The 19,476-nt window shown below is 40.5% G+C and overlaps 1 protein-coding gene across 4 annotated transcripts in view; it reads left to right on the top strand.

The window, feature by feature from the left end:
• STAMBPL1 (STAM binding protein like 1) overlaps nt 1–19,261 on the top strand; it is a 53,137-nt gene extending 33,876 nt beyond the window's left edge. For 3 of the 4 annotated variants that reach the window (XM_027528901.1, XM_027528900.1, XM_027528902.1), the window contains exons 3-11: nt 407–624; nt 4,296–4,371; nt 6,549–6,644; nt 9,032–9,389; nt 11,056–11,180; nt 13,630–13,767; nt 15,712–15,824; nt 17,627–17,726; nt 18,944–19,261. In XM_027528901.1, coding sequence (XP_027384702.1) covers nt 407–624; nt 4,296–4,371; nt 6,549–6,644; nt 9,032–9,389; nt 11,056–11,180; nt 13,630–13,767; nt 15,712–15,824; nt 17,627–17,726; nt 18,944–19,000 — 1,281 coding nt within the window. In that variant the 3' untranslated portion in view covers nt 19,001–19,261. Of the gene's footprint in view, nt 1–384; nt 625–4,295; nt 4,372–6,548; nt 6,645–9,031; nt 9,390–11,055; nt 11,181–13,629; nt 13,768–15,711; nt 15,825–17,626; nt 17,727–18,943 lie in introns of all 4 variants that reach the window. The other variant, XM_027528903.1, reaches the window with a different exon arrangement.
• The last annotated feature ends 215 nt before the right edge of the window (nt 19,262–19,476 follow it).

The following is a 19,476-nucleotide window of genomic DNA, read 5'->3' as shown; positions in this document are numbered from 1 at the left end:
AGGAATCCATCTCTTGGCTTACTCCCATAAGGATATCAGATCAGATCAGATCAGTTGCTCAGTCGTGTCCAACTCTTTGCGAACCCATGGATGGCAGCAATGGTCAATGATATTTTACCTAAAATGACCTACACATACCCAGGAACTGCCACATAGCTGTAGCTGAAACCTGCAAGAGACCTTAGTCCAAAAGAGTGTATGTTTACCCTGCAGATATGTGCTTTTCTGGTGTGCAGACCACATGTTTAAGCAAAAAGACCTCTTTTATCATGTTATTAACTCATTAAAAAAAAAAAAAAAAACTTTCCTTAGGTTCTGATGTCAGATATTTAGTACAAAAAATACATCTATAATTTCAGTCTGTTCATTTCTTCTTATAACCAGAGATTCAAATTTGGCTCTGCAGAAAAAGTTAGCTGCGATGCCCGACCACACGGATGTCTCCCTCACCCCAGAAGAACGAGTCCGTGCTCTGAGCAAGCTGGGCGGGAACATCACCATCAATGAAGATATCACTCCACGCCGCTACTTTAGATCCGGAGTAGAAATGGAGAGGATGGCATCTGTGTATTTGGAAGAAGGAAACCTGGAAAGTGCATTTGTCCTTTATAATAAATTTATAACGTAAGTATTTTATCTTGGAGATCTTTGAAATGAGAACATTGGGAGCAAATATTTACATGCTATTTTGATGAGACAGCTTCAATGCCAGGCATGTATTCATACTCAGATCAAATTTACAATTTCCAGAAGCAGGAGGGGGTCAGGTTTTTAAGTTACCAAGTCATGTACTCAAAGGTGTCCCAATATCGTCTCTGAGGCTTAGGGGTGGAAGATCAGAGATGAAGTGAGGTGCAGGGATGTATATCCATAGGCCAGCACTGTAACCTGAGTGCCCACTTCTTCCTCTTCACAAAATTTCTTGTTCCCTGTCATTCTCCCTTCACAAGAATGCAAGCCTTAGAGAGCAGACATCATATTGTGGCTCTATCTAGAGCATCTGAAACGTGCCATTAACGTTCTTGAAGTTCAATTTGATGGGTTGAAACAAGGGATAAATTGATGATCCTAGGAAGGAACTGATTGGGGGACAGAGTGTAGTAGTTGATTTAACATTGTAGTCAGTATTTCTTAAGGCAATTATTTAGCTGTGTAAGAGTTGGTGTGTATAAAAGATCTTCCAATATACTGAAGTGGCAGCCTCAAAATAGTCGTGTAAAAATATACTTCACATTAGATAGAGATTTGTTAATAATGTGTCCTCATTTGAACTAAAAAATGAGATTTGGACTTTCTGTACCGATTTGCCATCTTACTGATGGTGAAGACCTCCTGTTACCAAAAGTGATCTGATCAGAGCCGAACCCCTTATTTTTGTTTCCACTGAAAGTCACTCATTGATTAATTGTATTAATTTACTTGGGGATTTAATCTGAGGCCATGCAAGAAGTTGAAAAGATTAACTGTTTTTTGAAATTTGCTTTTGGCTGCGATGGGTGTTTGGTGCTTTGTGCAGGCTTTCTGGAATTGTAGCCACTGGGGGCTACTCTCTAGCTGTGGTGCCGGGGGGCTTCTCTTGTTGTGGAGCACAGGCTGTAAGCACAGGGGCTTCAGTAGTTGCCACTCTCTGGCCATAAAGCCCTAGCTTAGAAATTGTGGCACACGGGCTTAGTTGCTCCTCGGCATGTGGGGTGTTCTCGGACCAGGGATCAAACCTGTGTCCTCGGTGTTGGCACGCAGATTCTTATCCACTGCACCACCAGGGAAGTCCAAGATCAACTGTTTTAAATGCTGCATCCGTGATTCTACCATGGGTGAAATTAAAGGCAATTAGTATGGTATGCAAAGTGGTCTCTTTCAGCCAATAAAAACACTAAGTAGTTAATTGAAACATGTCTGTGGTGAATCAATAATTAAACAATGTCAGAGGAAGGAAGAACGCGCTACTATGTTAATCCAAACTAGTATTTGCTTTAAGGACCATTCGTTGATTTAACAAATATTTATTGGGCATTTATTATGATGAGATGGACACTGTTCTACAGGCCGAGGATACATCAGTAAGAGGAAAAAAAGAAACAGAATTTCATGCCCTTGTGGAAGCAAAATCTTAACTTTACCTGGAAACAATGAACCTGGTTTGCTGTAAGGATTTCCCTTCATTTTTACTGTCCCTTGTTCCTGAAAAGGTGATGAAAAATAATTAACTATTAATTCAGTTCAGTTCAGTTGCTCAGTCATGTCCGACACTTTGTGACCCCATGAACTGCAGCATGCCAGGCCTCTCTGTCCATCACCAACTCTGAGAGTTCACTCAAACTCATGTCCATCGAGTTCATGATGCCATCCAGCCATCTCATCCTCTGTCGTCCCCTTCTCCTCCTGTCCCCAGTCTCTCCCAGCATCAGGGTCTTTTCCAATGAGTCAACTCTTCACGTGACGTGGCCAAAGTACTGGAGTTTCAGCTTTAGCATCAGTCCTTCCAATGAACACCCAGGACTGATCTCCTTTAGGATGGACTGGTTGGATCTCCTTGCAGTCCAAGGGACTCTCAAGAATCTTCTCCAACACCACAGTTCAAAAGCATCAATTCTTCGGTGCTCAGCTTTCTTCACAGTCCAACTCTCACATCCATACATGACCAATGGAAAAACCATAGCCTTGACTAGACGGACCTTTGTTGGCAAAGTAATGTCTCTGCTTTTGAATATGCTATCTAGGTTGGTCATAACTTTCCTTCCAAGGAGTAAGTGTCTTTTAATTTCATGGCTGCAATCACCATCAGCAGTGATTTTGAAGCCCAAAAAAATAAAGTCTGACACTGTTTCCACTGTTCCCCCATCTATTTCCCATGAAGTGATGGGACCAGATGCCGTGATCTTCGTTTTCTGAATGTTGAGCTTTAAGCCAGCTTTTTCACTCTCCTCTTTCACTTTCATCAAGAGGCTTTTGATTTCCTCTTCACTTTCTGCCATAAGGGTGGTGTCATTTGCATATCTGAGGTTATTGATATTTCTCCCAGCAATCTTGGTTCCAGCTTGTGCTTCTTCCAGCCCAGAGTTTCTCATGATGTACTCTGCATAGAAGTTAAATAAGCAGGGTGACAATATATAGCCTTGACGTACTCCTTTTCCTATTTGGAACCAGTCTGTTGTTCCATGTCCAGTTCTAACTGTTGCTTCCTGACCTGCATATAGGCTTCTCAAGAGGCAGGTCAGGTGGTCTGCTATTCCCATCTCTTTCAGGATCTTCCACAGTTGATTGTGACCCACACAGTCAAAGGCTTTGGCATAGTCAATAAAGCGGAAATAGATGTTTTTCTGGAACTGTCTTGCTTTTTCCATGATCCATCTGATGTTGGCAATTTGATCTCTGGTTCCTCTGCCTTTTCTAAAACCAGCTTGAACATCTGGAAGTTCACAGTTCACATATTGCTGAAGCCTGGCTTGGAGAATTTTGAGCATTACTTTACTAGCGTGTGAGATTCCGTTAAGGATTCTGGCTGACATTTATCTGAGTTATGAATTTTCATATACGAGTTTTTAATACACATATATATACCACGTTGGGCTTCCCTGGTGGCTCAGCTGGTAAAGAATCCTCCTGCAATGTGGGAAACCTGGGTTCAATCCCTGGGTTGGGAAGATCCCCTGGAGAAGGGAACAGCTACCACTCCAGTATACTGGCCTGGAGAATTCCATGGACTATTCCATGGGGTTACAAAGAGTTGGACACGACTGAGTGACTTTCACACCATGGCACTGCTGATTCATCAGGGGCCCTTTGAGTCTGTTTCTGTTGAAGGTGTTTTTATCCGTCTTTCCGGACTCTTACGTTTTCATGGGGTACTCAGTGTTGCCACCACTACACTCAAGTAGAATGGTGCTCTAGTGGGGTTACGTGCCCAAGACCTGAGAAAAACTAAAGTGATGTGATCTGTCGAGGAGCATCCTGACTTTACCCCTCTTAACCTCAGTGCTTAGTTTGCCGAGCTTAACTCCTCTGTAATGCTAAAATCATATTTATACCAACCTTTGATGGCAGATGGAAAGAATATAGATTAAATAAGAAGGAAAATGGCAACCCACTCCAGTATTCTTGCCTGGAAAAATCCCATGAAGGAAGAGCCTGGCAGACTACAGTCCATAGGGTCAGAAAGAGTTGGACAGGACTGAGCACACATAAATAATGTTATTAACCATGTCCTTTTGAAAAGGAGGTTCATCTTATATTAGAAACCATCACTGAGCTTTTTCTGTCCTATAACTCTAAGGATGTGTTTTCTCTTTCTCCAGTTTATTTGTAGAAAAGCTTCCCAACCATCGAGATTACCAGCAATGTGCAGTACCCGAAAAGCAAGATATTATGAAGGTATTAAGTGATCAACTCTCTCTGAAGGTTCAAGTTCCCCAAGTATCCATTATTGATTCATCCCTTTTCTTTCCTCCTCTGTCTAATCCTCTCGAGAGTTTCAGTACAAAAAAAAAAAAAAAAAAAAAATCATTCCATTAGCTACGATATTTCAATCTCTTCTTAGACCTTTAGTCATCATTACTGTGGGATGTCTACTTAAAATTTGGAGAAGAAAATAAAAAAATCAAGAATGCACTTGATCTTAAGATATGAAGAAGGAATTATTTTATGATTCCTCTCAGAGATTGAGAGAATAGTTGTCTGTTTCCCCATACTTATTTAAGACAATCATTTTGGCGGGTTTTGGTTATTCCATACAATTCTCAACTCAATACCTGTTTGAAAATCGGTGTTGATTATCAAGGCAGCCACAAAGTTCTAGTCATTTTCTTCTTATAGTACTCACCTCTTAGACAATGAAGACTTTAGTGAGTGACCTGAAATATTCCAAAGGAAAAGGAAGGCTATTGAAATGTATTTATTTAGCATCAATGTTTGCTACATATATAGTTTCAAATATCTTTAGCTGAGAATATATCCTCTCAGATAACATTTAAGCAGTGTTTTCCATTTATTTGTCTTAAGTAGTTTGGGTTGATTTTATATGATGGAGATAATGTTCACAAAGTCGATCACAACATGAAATTTGAAATTACTCTCCAAAAGTATTTTACCACATAATGGGATAAAACTCTCTTAGCCAGTTATGTCGGGCTTCCCTTGTGGCTCAGTGGTCATGAATCCACCTGCAATGCAGGAGATGTGGATTGGATCCTTGGGTCAGGAAGATCCCCTGGAGAGGGAAATGGCAACCTACTCCAGTATTCTTGCCTGGGAAATCCCATGGACAGAGGAGCATGGTGGGCTACACTCCGTGGTGTCACAAAGAGTCAGACACCACTTGGCAACTAAACTACAACAACCAGTCATGTCAGGTCTGAGGGTGCCTGTAAGTAGAACACAAATGGTCATCTACATTGTTAATTTCTGTACACTGTCTGAGGGGTCATTCCTTATCCAGCCTTCGTGTAACATTTCCCTTCAGTTCTCTTGTTCATTTAATGTTAGAAAGTTCTGGATGGAAACCAAGGTGTTAGGCTGCCAAGATGACTCTTTTATTCTAACTTGGTGGTGGTGGTTTACTTGCTAAGTCATGTCCGACTCTTACAACCCCATGGACTGCAGCCTGCCAGGCTCCTCTGTCCATGGGATTTTATAGGCAAGAATACTGGAGTGGGTTGCCATTTCCTTCTCCAGGGGATCTTCCCGGCCCAGGGATTGAACTCGGGTCTCCTGCATTGCAGGCAGATAATTTACCGACTGAGCTACGAGGGAAGCCCACTCTAATTTAAGATTATTCTTATTTTCACTTATAGAGAAAAAAAATTCTCCAAAAGCATATACATTTTCTGTTTGTGCTCATTGAATAAATGGATCGATGGATGACGAAAGATTAAGAGCACAGAAATTTTAATGGAAGAGCTTAGCTAGAGTTAGGAGTTTGGGGTTTTAGTCATAAGGAGGCCACAAGTCAGTTGTATGACACTGACAAGCCTTTTGATGTCTCTGAGCCTTTGTTTCCTCATCTGTACTAAGGCTGGGGTGGGTACTTGAATGGTATTTTCATGCCATCAAGAATCACTGAGAAGTTGTTTGAGATACAGATCCCAATCCTTTCTCTGAATATGTTGATTCAGAAAATCTGGGGTTAGGCCTGGGAATCTGTATTTTTATAAAAGGTGCCTCAACTGCTTTTTACAGTCTGTTAAGCCTAGGGATCTCTACTTACCATGTTCTCCAATGTCCCTTTTAACTATGATGCCATATAATTTACATACCATGGGATGTGCAGTTGCAAGTCCACTACCTGAAAATGAGGTACCTACCTATACAAAATGCTTACCTAACCAGTGGAGTCAATAAAGGTCTTACAAAGGGGATAATTTCTTCTCTTCTCTGCTGAAAAGTTGTATTTTGGAGCCCTAGAAAATACTGATTTTTCCACCTTCCTGTTTGGTTACTTGTGTCTTGATTTCTAATACACATACCAGTTGTTTTTCTTTCTCAGCTGATGATCTGAAAGACTATACTGAAAATTCTACTAATCAATGTGTATATATATATTTTTTTAAAAGAAACTGAAGGAGATTGCATTCCCAAGGACAGATGAATTGAAAAAGGACCTTTTAAAGAAATATAACGTAGAATACCAAGAATATTTGCAAAGCAAAGTAAGTTCAATCGGTGCCTTTATTTCATGAATTGTTTTCTGTGCAAATATTTTTTTGAATTTTATTTTCATGAGTTTTTCAAACGTCATATGCATTTGAGTTGAAATTAAAGAAACAGTGATGGAGAACACATTAAAAAGTTGATGTTGATGTCCAGGTTAAGCACTTGCACCAAAGGTGTGGTAATTTTTATTTCCCAACAAGATCTAATAAAGTGAAGCATTAGAAAATAGACTTTCTACAGTAATTTAACCAGAGTGTTCTTTCACTGTTTACCTGAGGCTGCCACAACATTGTCAGTTTGCTATACCCCAATACAAAATTAAAAGTTTAAAGTTGGGGGAAAAAAAGAATAAATTTAGAGCTCTTTGACCAACTCTTGCCAGCGTAATCTTGAACCAGATGGCTGCTCTTTAGCGATGAAAGGAGTCAGTAAGAGAGGTAGGGAGAATAGTACATAGTTTCTGAGGTATCTAATTCAATTCTTAAATATTTTAATGTTATGTTATTATATTCTTAAATATTATAATTACTATAATAACATAGAATAATATCTAGCCGTATGAGTGAAATGTAATCATATCATCAAAGGATGATGACTTCTGGATTCTTACTAAATAGAGAGTGAAAAGAAAAATTATGTCTGAGATCAAAGGGCAATGAGTGATGAAACTGAACGATCAGTCTATAAGATATTCCAGTTCAGCACTTGAACTCTTAAGGTTTACAGCTTCTGTTTTGCTGTTTTGTTTGACAATGTGTTTATGTGCTTTGAAAGTTTCACTATTACTGATTCTCAGTTCAGTCCAGTCTCGCCGCTGAACATGGTCACAGGCCTTGTTTACTTCCTTTGGTGTCGCTGGAAGTAGGTTTGAGTGAGCCGTGTGCACTGAGTAACAGAAGGAAGGTTGAAATCAGAAGATTCCCTCCAGGGTGGATAGTGATCATTTGATTTGAACTGTGAAAGATTGGGGCTTCCCAGGTGGCCCCTGGGAAGGGGTTACAGCGGTAAAGACCCTGCCTGACCTTGGTCAGGAAGATTCCCCTGGAGGAGGGCATGGCAACCTACTCCAGTATTCCTGCTTGGAAAATCCCTATGGACAGAGGGGCCTGATGGGCTGCAGTCCATAGAGTCGCAAAGAATCAGACACGACTGAAGTGACTTAGCAAGCACACACACTCGAAAGATTGAAGTAATTTTGGCGGCCCAGACAGGACAACAGGAAGGGGGAGCAAAGCCTGAGTTCCCCTCCCTACTCAGCGGTGTGAACGCTAGTCCCCTCTGCTCTCTGGGAGCAGCAGCATCAGCAGTTGTAGTCTGCTGTTAGTGATACCAATTACTGCATAGTCCACAATAGGATCCCAAGTATATGACAGGTAGAAATATTTGGGGAGATAGCATGGCAGCCTTTATGTCTGGGAGATATAGACATAGCAATAAGCCTTTGGTGCAGGCAACACTCACGTCACCTGCAGTCTGTTAGAATGCAGATTCTCTGGCCCCACCCCAGACCCGCTGAATGCCAGTCTGCCCTGTAACAAGACCCAGGGGATTCGTGGACATAAAGTACTGCTTTAAACTGTGTCCCCCACCTCGCCCCTGCCTCCTGGTAGCTCCCAAAGTTTAGTTTTCAACAGAATTATTTGGGAAGCTTCTTAAAGATTAATTCTCTGACCTAATAAAGCCTAGATATTTTTGTTAAGGCTGGGGAGTTTGGGAATCATCATTTTTAACAAAGCTCCGATTAGTTTGTTCTAGTAGAGATGATGACCCCATTCTGAGAACCACTTTTTAGGGATATCCCCTTCTCCATGAAGTCCCAGCACTGTGACTTCAAGAGTCAGATGCAAAAAGGTTCAAGGGTGTGGTACTATCCCCAAGAGCTTTCAATGATGATGGCAGCGTTCTCTCTGGTGCTGTCTGATATGGGAGCCACTAACCTGTGGTACTTAACACATGGCTAGTGAGACTGGGGGATTGATTTTCGGATTTCATTTCATTTTAATTAAATTTCAGTAGTCACATCTAGCTAGTAGCTACTATACTGGGCAGTGCAGTCTAGGGTAATATGACCATTCTGTGAAACAGTCTGATCAGCCAGGCTATGCAGACAGTCCTGACTTTGATTTTCTAGTATTTAAAAGCACAGGAGGATGGAGGGAACTTGATTATCCTGGCTCATCTCTGGTAAATTATGAGTGGATTCCAAACTGCTCCTGAAATCAGATTAAGGGGCTTTTGCCACTATGTTATATATTTCTCTGGTGGTCTCAGGAGTGTCTCTGTAGGCATGTGGGAGTATCTAGCTGTGTCTGCTGGAAGATTGAAAGCATCTGCTTTTTTGGCCTGGAAACTAACCTTTTCCTGTGGCAACCACATTTTCTAGAACAAATACAAAGCTGAAATCCTCAAAAAACTGGAGCATCAGAGGTTGATTGAGGCGGAAAGGAAGAGGATCGCCCAGATGCGCCAGCAGCAGCTGGAGTCAGAGCAGTTTTCGATTTTTGAAGATCAGCTCAAGAAGCAGGAATTAGCCCGGAGTCAGCTGCGAAGCCAGGAAACGCCGGCACTGTCAGAGCAGATCGATGGCAGCGCTTTGTCCTGCTTTTCCACACACCAGAACAGTTCCTTGCTGAACGTACTTGCAGATCAGTCTAGTAAAAGTGATGCAACCAGTTATGCTGGCCACTCACCTCCCGTCAACAGGGCCTTAAAGCCAGCTGCCAGTCTAAGTGCTGTTCAGAGTAAGTGACACATGCCCACAAGACATGCAATCACCTCTTTTTTGGTTTGTTTTTCATTTTTTTTTAATTTATTTATTTTTAATTGGAGGATAATTGCTTTACAGTATTGTGTTGGTTTCTGCCATACATCAATGAATCAGCCATCGGTATACATATGTGCCCCCTTCTTGAGCCCCGCTTCCCACCTCCCAGCCCATCCCACCCCTCTTGGTTGTCACAGAGCACCAAATTTGAGCTCTGTGGGTCATACAGCAAACTTCCACTGGCCGTCTAATTTTATATACAGTAATGTATATGTTTCAGTGCCACTGTCTCAATCTGTCCCATCCTCTCCTTCCCCTCACTGTGTCCACAAGTCTGTTTGCTATGGAACCGTATTTCTGTTGCATCTGGGCAGGGTCTACTCATTGTATGATGAGCCCTGGTAGTTCCCCTGTATGATGTGGTGTGAATGACTGTGTCATCTGCGTTTTGCTATATGTAACCTTAACGTTCAGGAAATGTGATTTGCCCCTTGATAGAGCAGAGACTCAGAGAAGGCAATGGCAGCCCACTCCAGCACCCTTGCCTGGAAAATCCCATGGGTGGACGAGCCTGGAAGGCTGCAGTCCATGGGGTCACGAAGAGTCAGACACGACTGAACGACTTCACTTTCACTTTTCACTTTCATGCCTTGGAGAAGGAAATGGCAACCCACTCCAGTGTTCTTGCCTGGAGAATCCCAGGGACGGGGGAGCCTGGTGGGCTGCCGTCCATGGGGTCGCACAGAGTCGGACACGACTGAAGCGACTTAGCAGCAGCAGCAGCAGCAGAGCAGAGACTGCATAATAAACAAGATTATATTTGATCATGGTACAGATATTTTAGAAGAGAAAAATTATGAGCGTTTTTTTCATTCATGTATTTTAATCAAGAAACATAAATCCTAAAAGGTAAACACTTAACACTGGAGAAGAAAGAAGATGCTGGCAAACTTGTTTGTCCAGAACTTTGCTCAGTCATTAAATGTAAATATTTAGCATTTCCGTGGCCCAGGAGGATCCGCACACATGGGTGGTTAACCTCCCAATGGATTATGTGTCTCTGCCAAGAATTAGTGCTGCTTGGGACTGTTACATCAGTGCTGGCAGGTTTCCAGAACCAAGTGGGAAAATTTCCCAGCAAACGCTGTCAGATGGAGTTTGTATTTCTTTTTATTTGGAAAGACTTATGATAAGCAGTCATGCTATAAATTACTCTACTGCCAGCTATTTCTGAAAACATGGTGCTATTACTTAATGATGACCAACTTCCATAAGATATAAGCAACACGTGGCAAACACGAAAAAAGAATATCCTAAGGCTTACAGAATACGAGATGTGTCGTCTGCAGCCTCTTTGCTTTGTGCCAAGTGAAAACAGCACACACGCATGTGAACAGTTGATCCAAGACCCCAAGATGTACAAGCGCTTGTACCTTTTTCCCACTTACATATAAATAATCTGTATGCAAAGGGTAATTCTACCTTCCCTCTGGTCACTGTTCACTTTTATAAGTTTTAAAATAAAATGCAGAAGGGGAGCACCAGATCATTTCATTTTTAGAATTTATATTTACCTGTAGTCACTTGAGGGAGGGGATGTAAGGTTTGTTTTTTTAGCTTTTTCTCCCTTTTCTGTTTCTTAGATTTAGTGGTTGAAGGACTGAGATGCGTCGTTTTATCAAGAGATCTTTGCCACAGATTTCTGCTGCTGGCAGAATCCAATACAGTGAGAGGAATAGAAACCTGTGGAATACTCTGTGGGAAGCTGGTATGGACTGTGTTCATGTCTTCTCTGCACAGGATACTGTCAGGAAAACTGGCTTTCTCGTGATGAGTTGAGCAGAACAGAAACATCCTCAGTGTCATTATGAAATTACCTGTATATAGACTAACGTGATAAAAATACTGTCATTAATGGAATTATCCTTCTAGAAAATAGATTGCAAAATCTCGGGAGGCTATAAAGTTTGTTGTAAAGAACTAATCACACTGTAAATTAAGTGTTTAGAAACGGGGGTTTTCAGATTTCCAGAACTGTCTAGTTTTCTAAATCAGATTTCCCTTGTAATTGTTAGTTTTGCATGCATTCCTATAATTAACTCAACTTGCTTGTATCTGTGGCAGTGATAATCTTGCCACCCTTTTTCAGATATGTGATGAATAAAGCTAGGGTGGTGTTGTTTTCTTTAAAGCAATAGCTTCAGCAAACCGGAATCACACAGCACCGGTCATGTTTAAGTATGGAAGATTTTATCAGAAATAAGTGATGAAAGACAATGTCAAACTAGAAGGAGATAAAAGAGAGAAGATGCGTATGTTTTTCTGCTTCAAGAAAAATATACTGTCTTTGGGGTATCAGTTTATATTTCTGAATTCAGGCACATTTTCATTCCTAAACATTTACTTGAGGACTGTTATTTAATGGTATGTTTCATTCCCTGGTGGCTTAGAGGGCAAAGCGTCCACCTGCAATGCGGGAGACCCGGGTTCAGTCCCTGAGTCAGGAAGATCCCCTGGAGAAGAAAATGGCAACCCACTCCAGTACTCTTGCCTGGAAAATCCCATGGACGGAGCAGCCTGGGAGGCTGCAGTCCATGGGGTCGCCAAGAGTCGGCACGACTGAGCGACTTCACTTTCACTTTCATTCAACACATATTCTCCTACTGTATTCCAGTGTTGCGTTATCGAGGTTTCCTCAGAGGAAGCAGAGAAGATAAGCACAGAATAACCTGTCATTTCCTCCCCACAGCCCACCTTCTTTGCCCTGCAGGGGGGCAGTATGATATGGATTTGTCTTCCCCAAGACCACATGTTGTACTTAGTTTGATTGATTCATTCATTCTTCCTTCATCCCTTCATCAAACAAATATTCACAGGCCCTGCCCTAGATGTTGGCATTCAGAAGCCTGCAATAGCCACAGTCTTGCCACGTGATACCTATATGATGCTTGTAAAGAACCAGACAGATGATTAATTATAAATGGAGCTGGGTGCTCTCAGTGGAAGTGTAGGGTATCCTGGGAAGGTGTATGGGAGGGGGTCAAGAAGGGCTTCCCTTGGGACTTCCCTGGTGGTCCAGTGGCTAAGACTCTGCACTCCCAATGCAGGGGGCCTGGGTTCGATCCCTGGACAAGGAGCTAGATCCCACATGCAGCAACTAAGACCCAGTGAAGCCAAATTAAAATAAATAAGTGATTTTTAAAATTAAAAAAAAAAGAAGGGCTTCCCTTGAAAGGTAATGTTTACATTACATATGTTTAGAATACATAAAGTTAGCCATGAAAGGAGGGGCTGGGGTGGAGGGAAGTGTTATAATCAAGGCCAAAGGAATAGTGCCCAGTTTGCAGAGGCATCCTGAGAGCAGAGACAGGGTCGTGCTGTCGGAGGGATAGCTCCTCACTGCACAAACATCTCTTATCTGAGGATCCTATCACTACAACCCTCTTCCTTTCAACTCTTTATCTTTTACCTAAGGGGATAAAGGAGGGAAAGGGGGTCACAGAGGAAGAGATGTTTGGATGGCATCACCGACTCAGTGGACATGAGTTTGAGCAAACTGTGAGAGATAGTGAAGGATAGGAAGGCCTGGCGTGCCACAGTCCATGGGGTCGCAAAGAGTCAGACGTAATTTAATGACTGAACAGCAACAAAGGGATAAAAGATTTTTTTCTTTCCCCTTTATCTAATTGCCTGTCCAAAACAGTGTCTTAATTATGGAAAATCCTCGTGAATCCCTACCCCCAATAGTAGAAGAAAGTCGTGAGTCTTCAGATGAAATTAAATAATAAGAAAGACCATCAACCTTCACAAACCATTAGAAATCGTCCTTCAGTAAAACCCCAGAATTCTTTAATGACCATCTCCCCTTCCAGAGAAACCTGCTGCTATTTTATTCTGATTTTTCTATGGCAGTTCTAATGCAGCATTTTACTTACTATCTAAACTCCCAGGGATCAGCCCAAGATACGGATTCCTATTTATGATACATTTTTCTGTTGTGAAAATGGGTTTCAAGCGCCAAACAGTTGACTCTCAAAGTTTTTGGTAAATGATCCGTTTTGAAGTCTGGGCCTTTGTTTTTGAATTGTGATGTGGGTGGGAAGAGGATGATGTAAGTGGTGGGTACTTTCTAGTCTTATTAAAACATCACACTTCCTACTCAGGCTTTTTTTTTTCCTCTCAGGTGTTTATTATTCTCTATGCTCTTTGTTTTTCAGACACATAATGAATTTACTATTACCCACTTAATAGTGCCCAAGCAGTCCGCGGGACCAGACTATTGTGACGTGGAGAATGTAGAAGAATTATTCAGTGTTCAGGATCAACATGATCTCCTCACTCTGGGGTGGATCCATGTATGTTCGACCTTTTGGGTTTTAGGTTGTTGTTGGTTTGTGTGTGTGTGTGTGCATGTGTGTGTGTGTGTAAGGCTTTTTTCCTCCTGGAGGAATTTCAGCTTAATCGAAATAATTTATTATTTTTAATTTTTCCAAGTGTAATAAATGCCATCATATTAAAGCATTTTCTTCAATGTGAGGCAATGTCTAAATCTGTCAAATCTGGATTTGGAGAGGGCTATTATAAATATCCTTTTTTTACTACCATTCCAAGTTAAAAGAAGAACTTTTGGAAGTCAGGTTGGCTTGTCTTAATGATTTTATGTAGTCTAATGGAGGCCTAGGCAGATTTTTATCTGTCTAATGTGATTAGACAATTATTAATATTCCTTTTCCATTGGCTGTGGGTCTAAAGTAGATTAAGAAAATTTCTGAAAATGTTTCTTTTAAACAATGTTTGTATTTGTTAAATAGGGACCATACACTCCATTGTATAAATACCTCCCCTACAGGCCACGGATACTTGTGCCGTTGTGTATGTAGCCACGGAATGGGACCAAAAATTTGTGTTCCAGCATTTTCCAAGCCACCGTAGAAGCGGGACAGGGCTTATAAATCAAAAGACCTGAGTTTAAATATCAGCTCTGCTAAGAATTCACTGTAGGAATGCTTACAAGTGATTTAAGCAATCTCAGCATCAGCTTTTCTTCCATAAAATAGGGACATAATAATGGACTTCATATGTCAGTGAATTTCTCAACACATTTTCTTCTAGGGACCCAGAATATTGAAGCAATTGTTATTGGTGATGACATGGTACTTTTGCTATCCAGGTTTTCCCTATTTGGTAAACATTTTTCCATCCAGTCTCACACTGGGCCTGGGGTAGGAACAAGTCATCTCACCAAAGACTGAGAAAGAACCACCTTTTATTTTGCTTGCTTTATAGAGAAGTATTTAATAACAATGTTAAAATAACAATAACGGCAATAAGAGCAATCATAACAGCTAAGGATTTTGACAGCTTTCTGTGTACTGGGCACTGTTCTATGAATTTTACATTGGTTGTCTCATTTAATTTTCATAGTAATCCCATGAATAAAATTATTATTATTGTTATTTTACAACTGATGACATAGGTTTGAGGATGTTAAAGAATTTTTGCAGTGTCATACAACTAGTAAGTGAGGAAGCCGGGACCCCGCATGAATACAGCCTTGGATTCATGATTTAAGTGGTTACATTCCTTTTCGAAAGTGGTTGGAGTTTATTGTGAATTTAAAAATCATTATGAATGCATGCATTTTTCATGGTCAAATATAGACTTCTGATTTGCCTCTCATAAACACTTCCGTATATAGCCAAAACCTAGAAGATAGTTCTTTTAATTTATAATCTCCCCTTTCCTCTCATCATGCAAGATGGGCGCCAAACATCTTCAACAGCTCTGAGAATTCCTTTCTCTTATTGTAGGGGGCGGAGATCCATGAAAGGACACCAGCATAGTGGGATATATTTAGCAAGAATTTTCCTTCTGTGTCCACAGTTTCATATCTTAAGTATCTTGCAGTTGAGGTTCTGTTCCTTGCAGGCAAGTTACTTAAAGGAACCTCAGGATCTTTATACATAAAACTGAGATATTAATAATAAGTATCTCCCAGATGAGTTGCAATGATTAAATGAGGGTCTATTTAAAGCCTCTGGCAAATCTCCAATTTTATCTTTCCCAGTAAGCAGAAAGTATATAAACACTCCCAAGAGTCTCTTTTCAGAGTTAGTTATTCCATAGATGTGTGAAGGGAAGGATTATGTCAGTAAGACATTTTTCAAAACCCTTATTTGATTCATGGTGGTAAAAAATATAAAGCAAACAGCTAGAGTTTTTTCTTGGAATAGGCTCTGGTTTTGGCTAAGATTTATCTGTTGCTTGTTCAATAAGATTGTCCTCTTTTCTTTTTATAGACACATCCAACCCAAACTGCATTCTTATCCAGTGTTGATCTCCACACTCACTGTTCCTATCAGCTCATGTTGCCAGAGGCCATTGCCATCGTCTGTTCACCAAAGCATAAAGAGTGAGTGTAACTCAAGAGGGTTTAAGTAAGGTTTCACCCGGGGCTGCTGGGTTCAGGCGTGCCCACACACCAGGCTGAAGCCCTTGGATAAGCAGGTACACCATGCCCTTAGGGAAAAGAGGTTGGTTCCTGCTGGCTTCCAAATATGTGCAGCTCTGCGGTCTTTTGCTTTTTAAGATCTTTTCCATGGTAGAATTACCATGGAATTCTTTCTTTAGTTAATGTGACCTTGAAGTGGATAAACCAGATGTTGTTTCAGTTTGCCATTTGGGATCTTAGTTCTGTTGTATGATTTCTTTTGTGAGAAGATGTCCAGCTCAGGGAATTCCCTGGTGGTCCAGTGGTTAGGACTCCACACGTCCATTCGTGGGGGCATGAGTTTGATCTCTGGTCAGGGAACTAAGATCCTCTTCCCACACAGTGTGGCCAATAAAAAAAGAAAGAAAATTTCCAGATTTAGCTTAATTATCTCCCAAATCTTAAGTCTTGGGGACAGTGATTATTGCAGCACAGTTATGAGCAGAAGAGTCAGCCATTGGAATCCCAGCTTGATTAGTGACCACTGTGAGCCTCAGTCTTGTCAGATCCCTGATACCTGCCCATCACAGATTAATGTGAAGGTGAACCTAGATGATCATTTATGTAAAGGGCTTAGCATGGTGCCTGGAACTATAGCCAGCACTCAATACATATTTGCTGTGACTGTATAAATATGAGTTATACCATAGAAATACTGCAGATTCAGTTCCAGACCACCACGATGAAGCAACTAACACAAGTCACATGAATGTTTTGGTTTCCCAGTGCACATAAAACTTTGGTTCACACTGTCGTCTATTAAGTGTGCAATAGCTTGGAGAAGGCAATGGCACCCCACTCCAGTACTCTTGCCTGGAGAATCCCATGGACAGAGGAGCCTGGTAGACTGCAGTCCATGGGGTCACGAAGGGTCAGACACGACTGAGTGACTTCCCTTTCACTTTTCACTTTCACGCATTGGAGAAGGAAATGGCAACCCACTCCAGTGTTCTTGCCTGGAGAATCCCAGGGACGGCGGAGCCTGGTGGGCTACCGTCTGGTTGCACAGAGCCGGACACGACTGAAGTGACTTAGCAGCAGCAGCAGACTTAGCAGCAGCAGCAGCAGCAGCATTATGTCTAAAAAACTGTACATACCTTAAATTTTAAAAAACCATATTACTCAGAAATACTATCATCTGAGTCTTCACCAAGTCAGAGAAGTAACAGCAAAGATCACTGATCATGCTTTTCCATAATAAATACAATAATGAAAAAATTTGAAGTATTGTGAGAATTACCAAAATATGACAGAGATTTGAAGTGAGCAGATGCTGTTGGGAAATGGCTCCAGTAGACTTGCTTAATGAAAAGTTGCCACAATCCTTCAATTTGTAAAAAAACGCACTATCATTAAAGGGCTGTGAGTAAAGTGCAGTAAAACGAGTATGCTGGTCATTTTATGTATGACGGCATACATGATAGATAGAAGATAGAAATATCCGTCACTTGTAATTTCTTCCCATGGGGTCTTGGCTTTTCCTCTGAGGTCTCCCACTGCCCCGTTACCATCCTTCAGGCACTCAGCATTAGCACTGGTCTCTCCAGTCTTCCTCTAGGCCGCCAGCACAATATTGATTTTTTTTAAAAAACTGTGAAGTTTATAGTTTGTAGTTTCTTTCTCCATTCCATTTGAGGAATATGTATGCATGTGCCATTCAAATAAAACATCTGCAAAGCCCAGATGATCCTTAATTTTTTGTACCTTTTTTCCCTAAAATTTAGCACCGGGATCTTCAGGCTCACTGACGCTGGCATGCTTGAGGTTTCCGCTTGTAAAAAGAAGGGCTTTCATCCACACACCAAGGACCCCAGGTTGTTCAGTGTGAGTAGATAGACAATGCTGATTATTTTCTGTACACAGTATTTACTTTTCACCCCTTCCTTTTTTTGAAAATTGAAATATAGCTGATATAATATGTTAGTTTCAGTTGTACAATATAGTAACATTTTCATCCCTTATGAAATGATCAGCACGGTAAGTCTAATACCATCTGTCCCCATACTAAGTTATTACAATATTATTGACCATATTCCTTATGCTGTATATGACACCCCTGTGGCTTAAAAAGATGTGGTGTTGTATATGTACACACACACACACACACGCACACAGTGAAATATTATTCAGTCATAAAAAGATACAGTCAATCTTGTCGTTTGCAACAATATGGATGATCTATAGGGTATTATGCTAAGTGAAATAAATCATACAGAGAAAGACAAATACCATATGGTTTCACTTATATGTGGAATCTGAAAAGCAGAAACAAAACAGTAATAGATATAGAGAACAAATGGGTGGTTGACAGAGGGGAGGGGGTTTGCAGGGTGAAACAGATGAAGATTAAGAGGTAGAAATCTCCAGTAATAAAACAAATAAGCCTCTGTTTTTTAAGAGGGAAATAGTAGCAGTATGATATAGGATAAAACCCTTTATTGCTTAGTTTAGAGTTTTCTTATCTCAAAAACTTAATCAAAATCTTTGTATTTCCTTCTGATGTCTTGTCGTTACTATTTTATTTACAAAGGAAAGAGTATTTCTATAGCATGATTACATATAAAGTTTCCTTCCCATCACTGTATATATGTGTGTCTATATATATTTAAGCAATTATAGTTTTCTCTGGAGTCCCCAAAAGCAAGCAATTATTAAAGAAAATGAGATTAAATGTGTGTTGAATTATTACTGCTTGATACGACCATATTAGTTTTTTATAACAGTTCAATGAAAACTGTAATCCTGTTTTTTGATGAGCTTTGTATAACTCTGAATACATCTTTTTCTGTTTGCTTGGCTTTGCCCTGTCTGAGACATCAGAGAAACATGATTTTGAAGTTAGGATTTATTTAACATGAAAGCTACTTGGCACCTTCTGTGAATATTTTCTTGCTGTTGAAAATGAGTATATATGGTTATGTTTGTTCTGAGTGGAAATATTTTTCAAAATTAGGAACATTTTTAGATCAGGAAATTCATACTCCTCCTCTAGAGAGAATCATGTTAAACATTATGAGCTAAAGCCAGTATTTCTTTCCTAGGTATGCAGACATGTATTGGTGAAAGACATAAAGATAATCGTGCTGGATCTGAGGTGATACGTTCTGAAGATTAGCGCCCTCCGCGCCAGACACTTACCCATGGACACGTGGTTGCCGGATTTTCTTAAGATGTTTCCAGAAATGACTGATATTTTATATTTATACATTTTAGATCAGAGAGTTTGATATTTATTACTTTTGCACATTTTGACGCTTTATTTTTGGGTTGCTTTGTCTTAAGAGGTTACAGTGGATTTGTCAGTATCCATTAGTGTGCCTGAATACTATGACCACATAATAAATTGTGCTGCAAACAACCTGTCTGGTTTTAAGCTTATTTTTTGGATGTATAGTTGATGTACAGTATTATATAAGCTTCAGGTGTACAAGATAGTGATTCATAGTTTTTAAAAGTTATACTGTCTGGTATTTTGAGAGACCTCTGCATGAGTTTTCAGAGCTTCACATGTTTCACTATTTTTTTTTTCCCTGTAAAATGCAGTTCCAAACAAGAAATTCTGAGTGCCAGGTGA

This window comes from Bos indicus x Bos taurus, chromosome 26 (genome assembly GCF_003369695.1).
Source record: "Bos indicus x Bos taurus breed Angus x Brahman F1 hybrid chromosome 26, Bos_hybrid_MaternalHap_v2.0, whole genome shotgun sequence".
Taxonomy (NCBI): Eukaryota; Metazoa; Chordata; class Mammalia; order Artiodactyla; family Bovidae; genus Bos; species Bos indicus x Bos taurus.
This window is presented reverse-complemented; position numbering and strand designations above follow the sequence as displayed.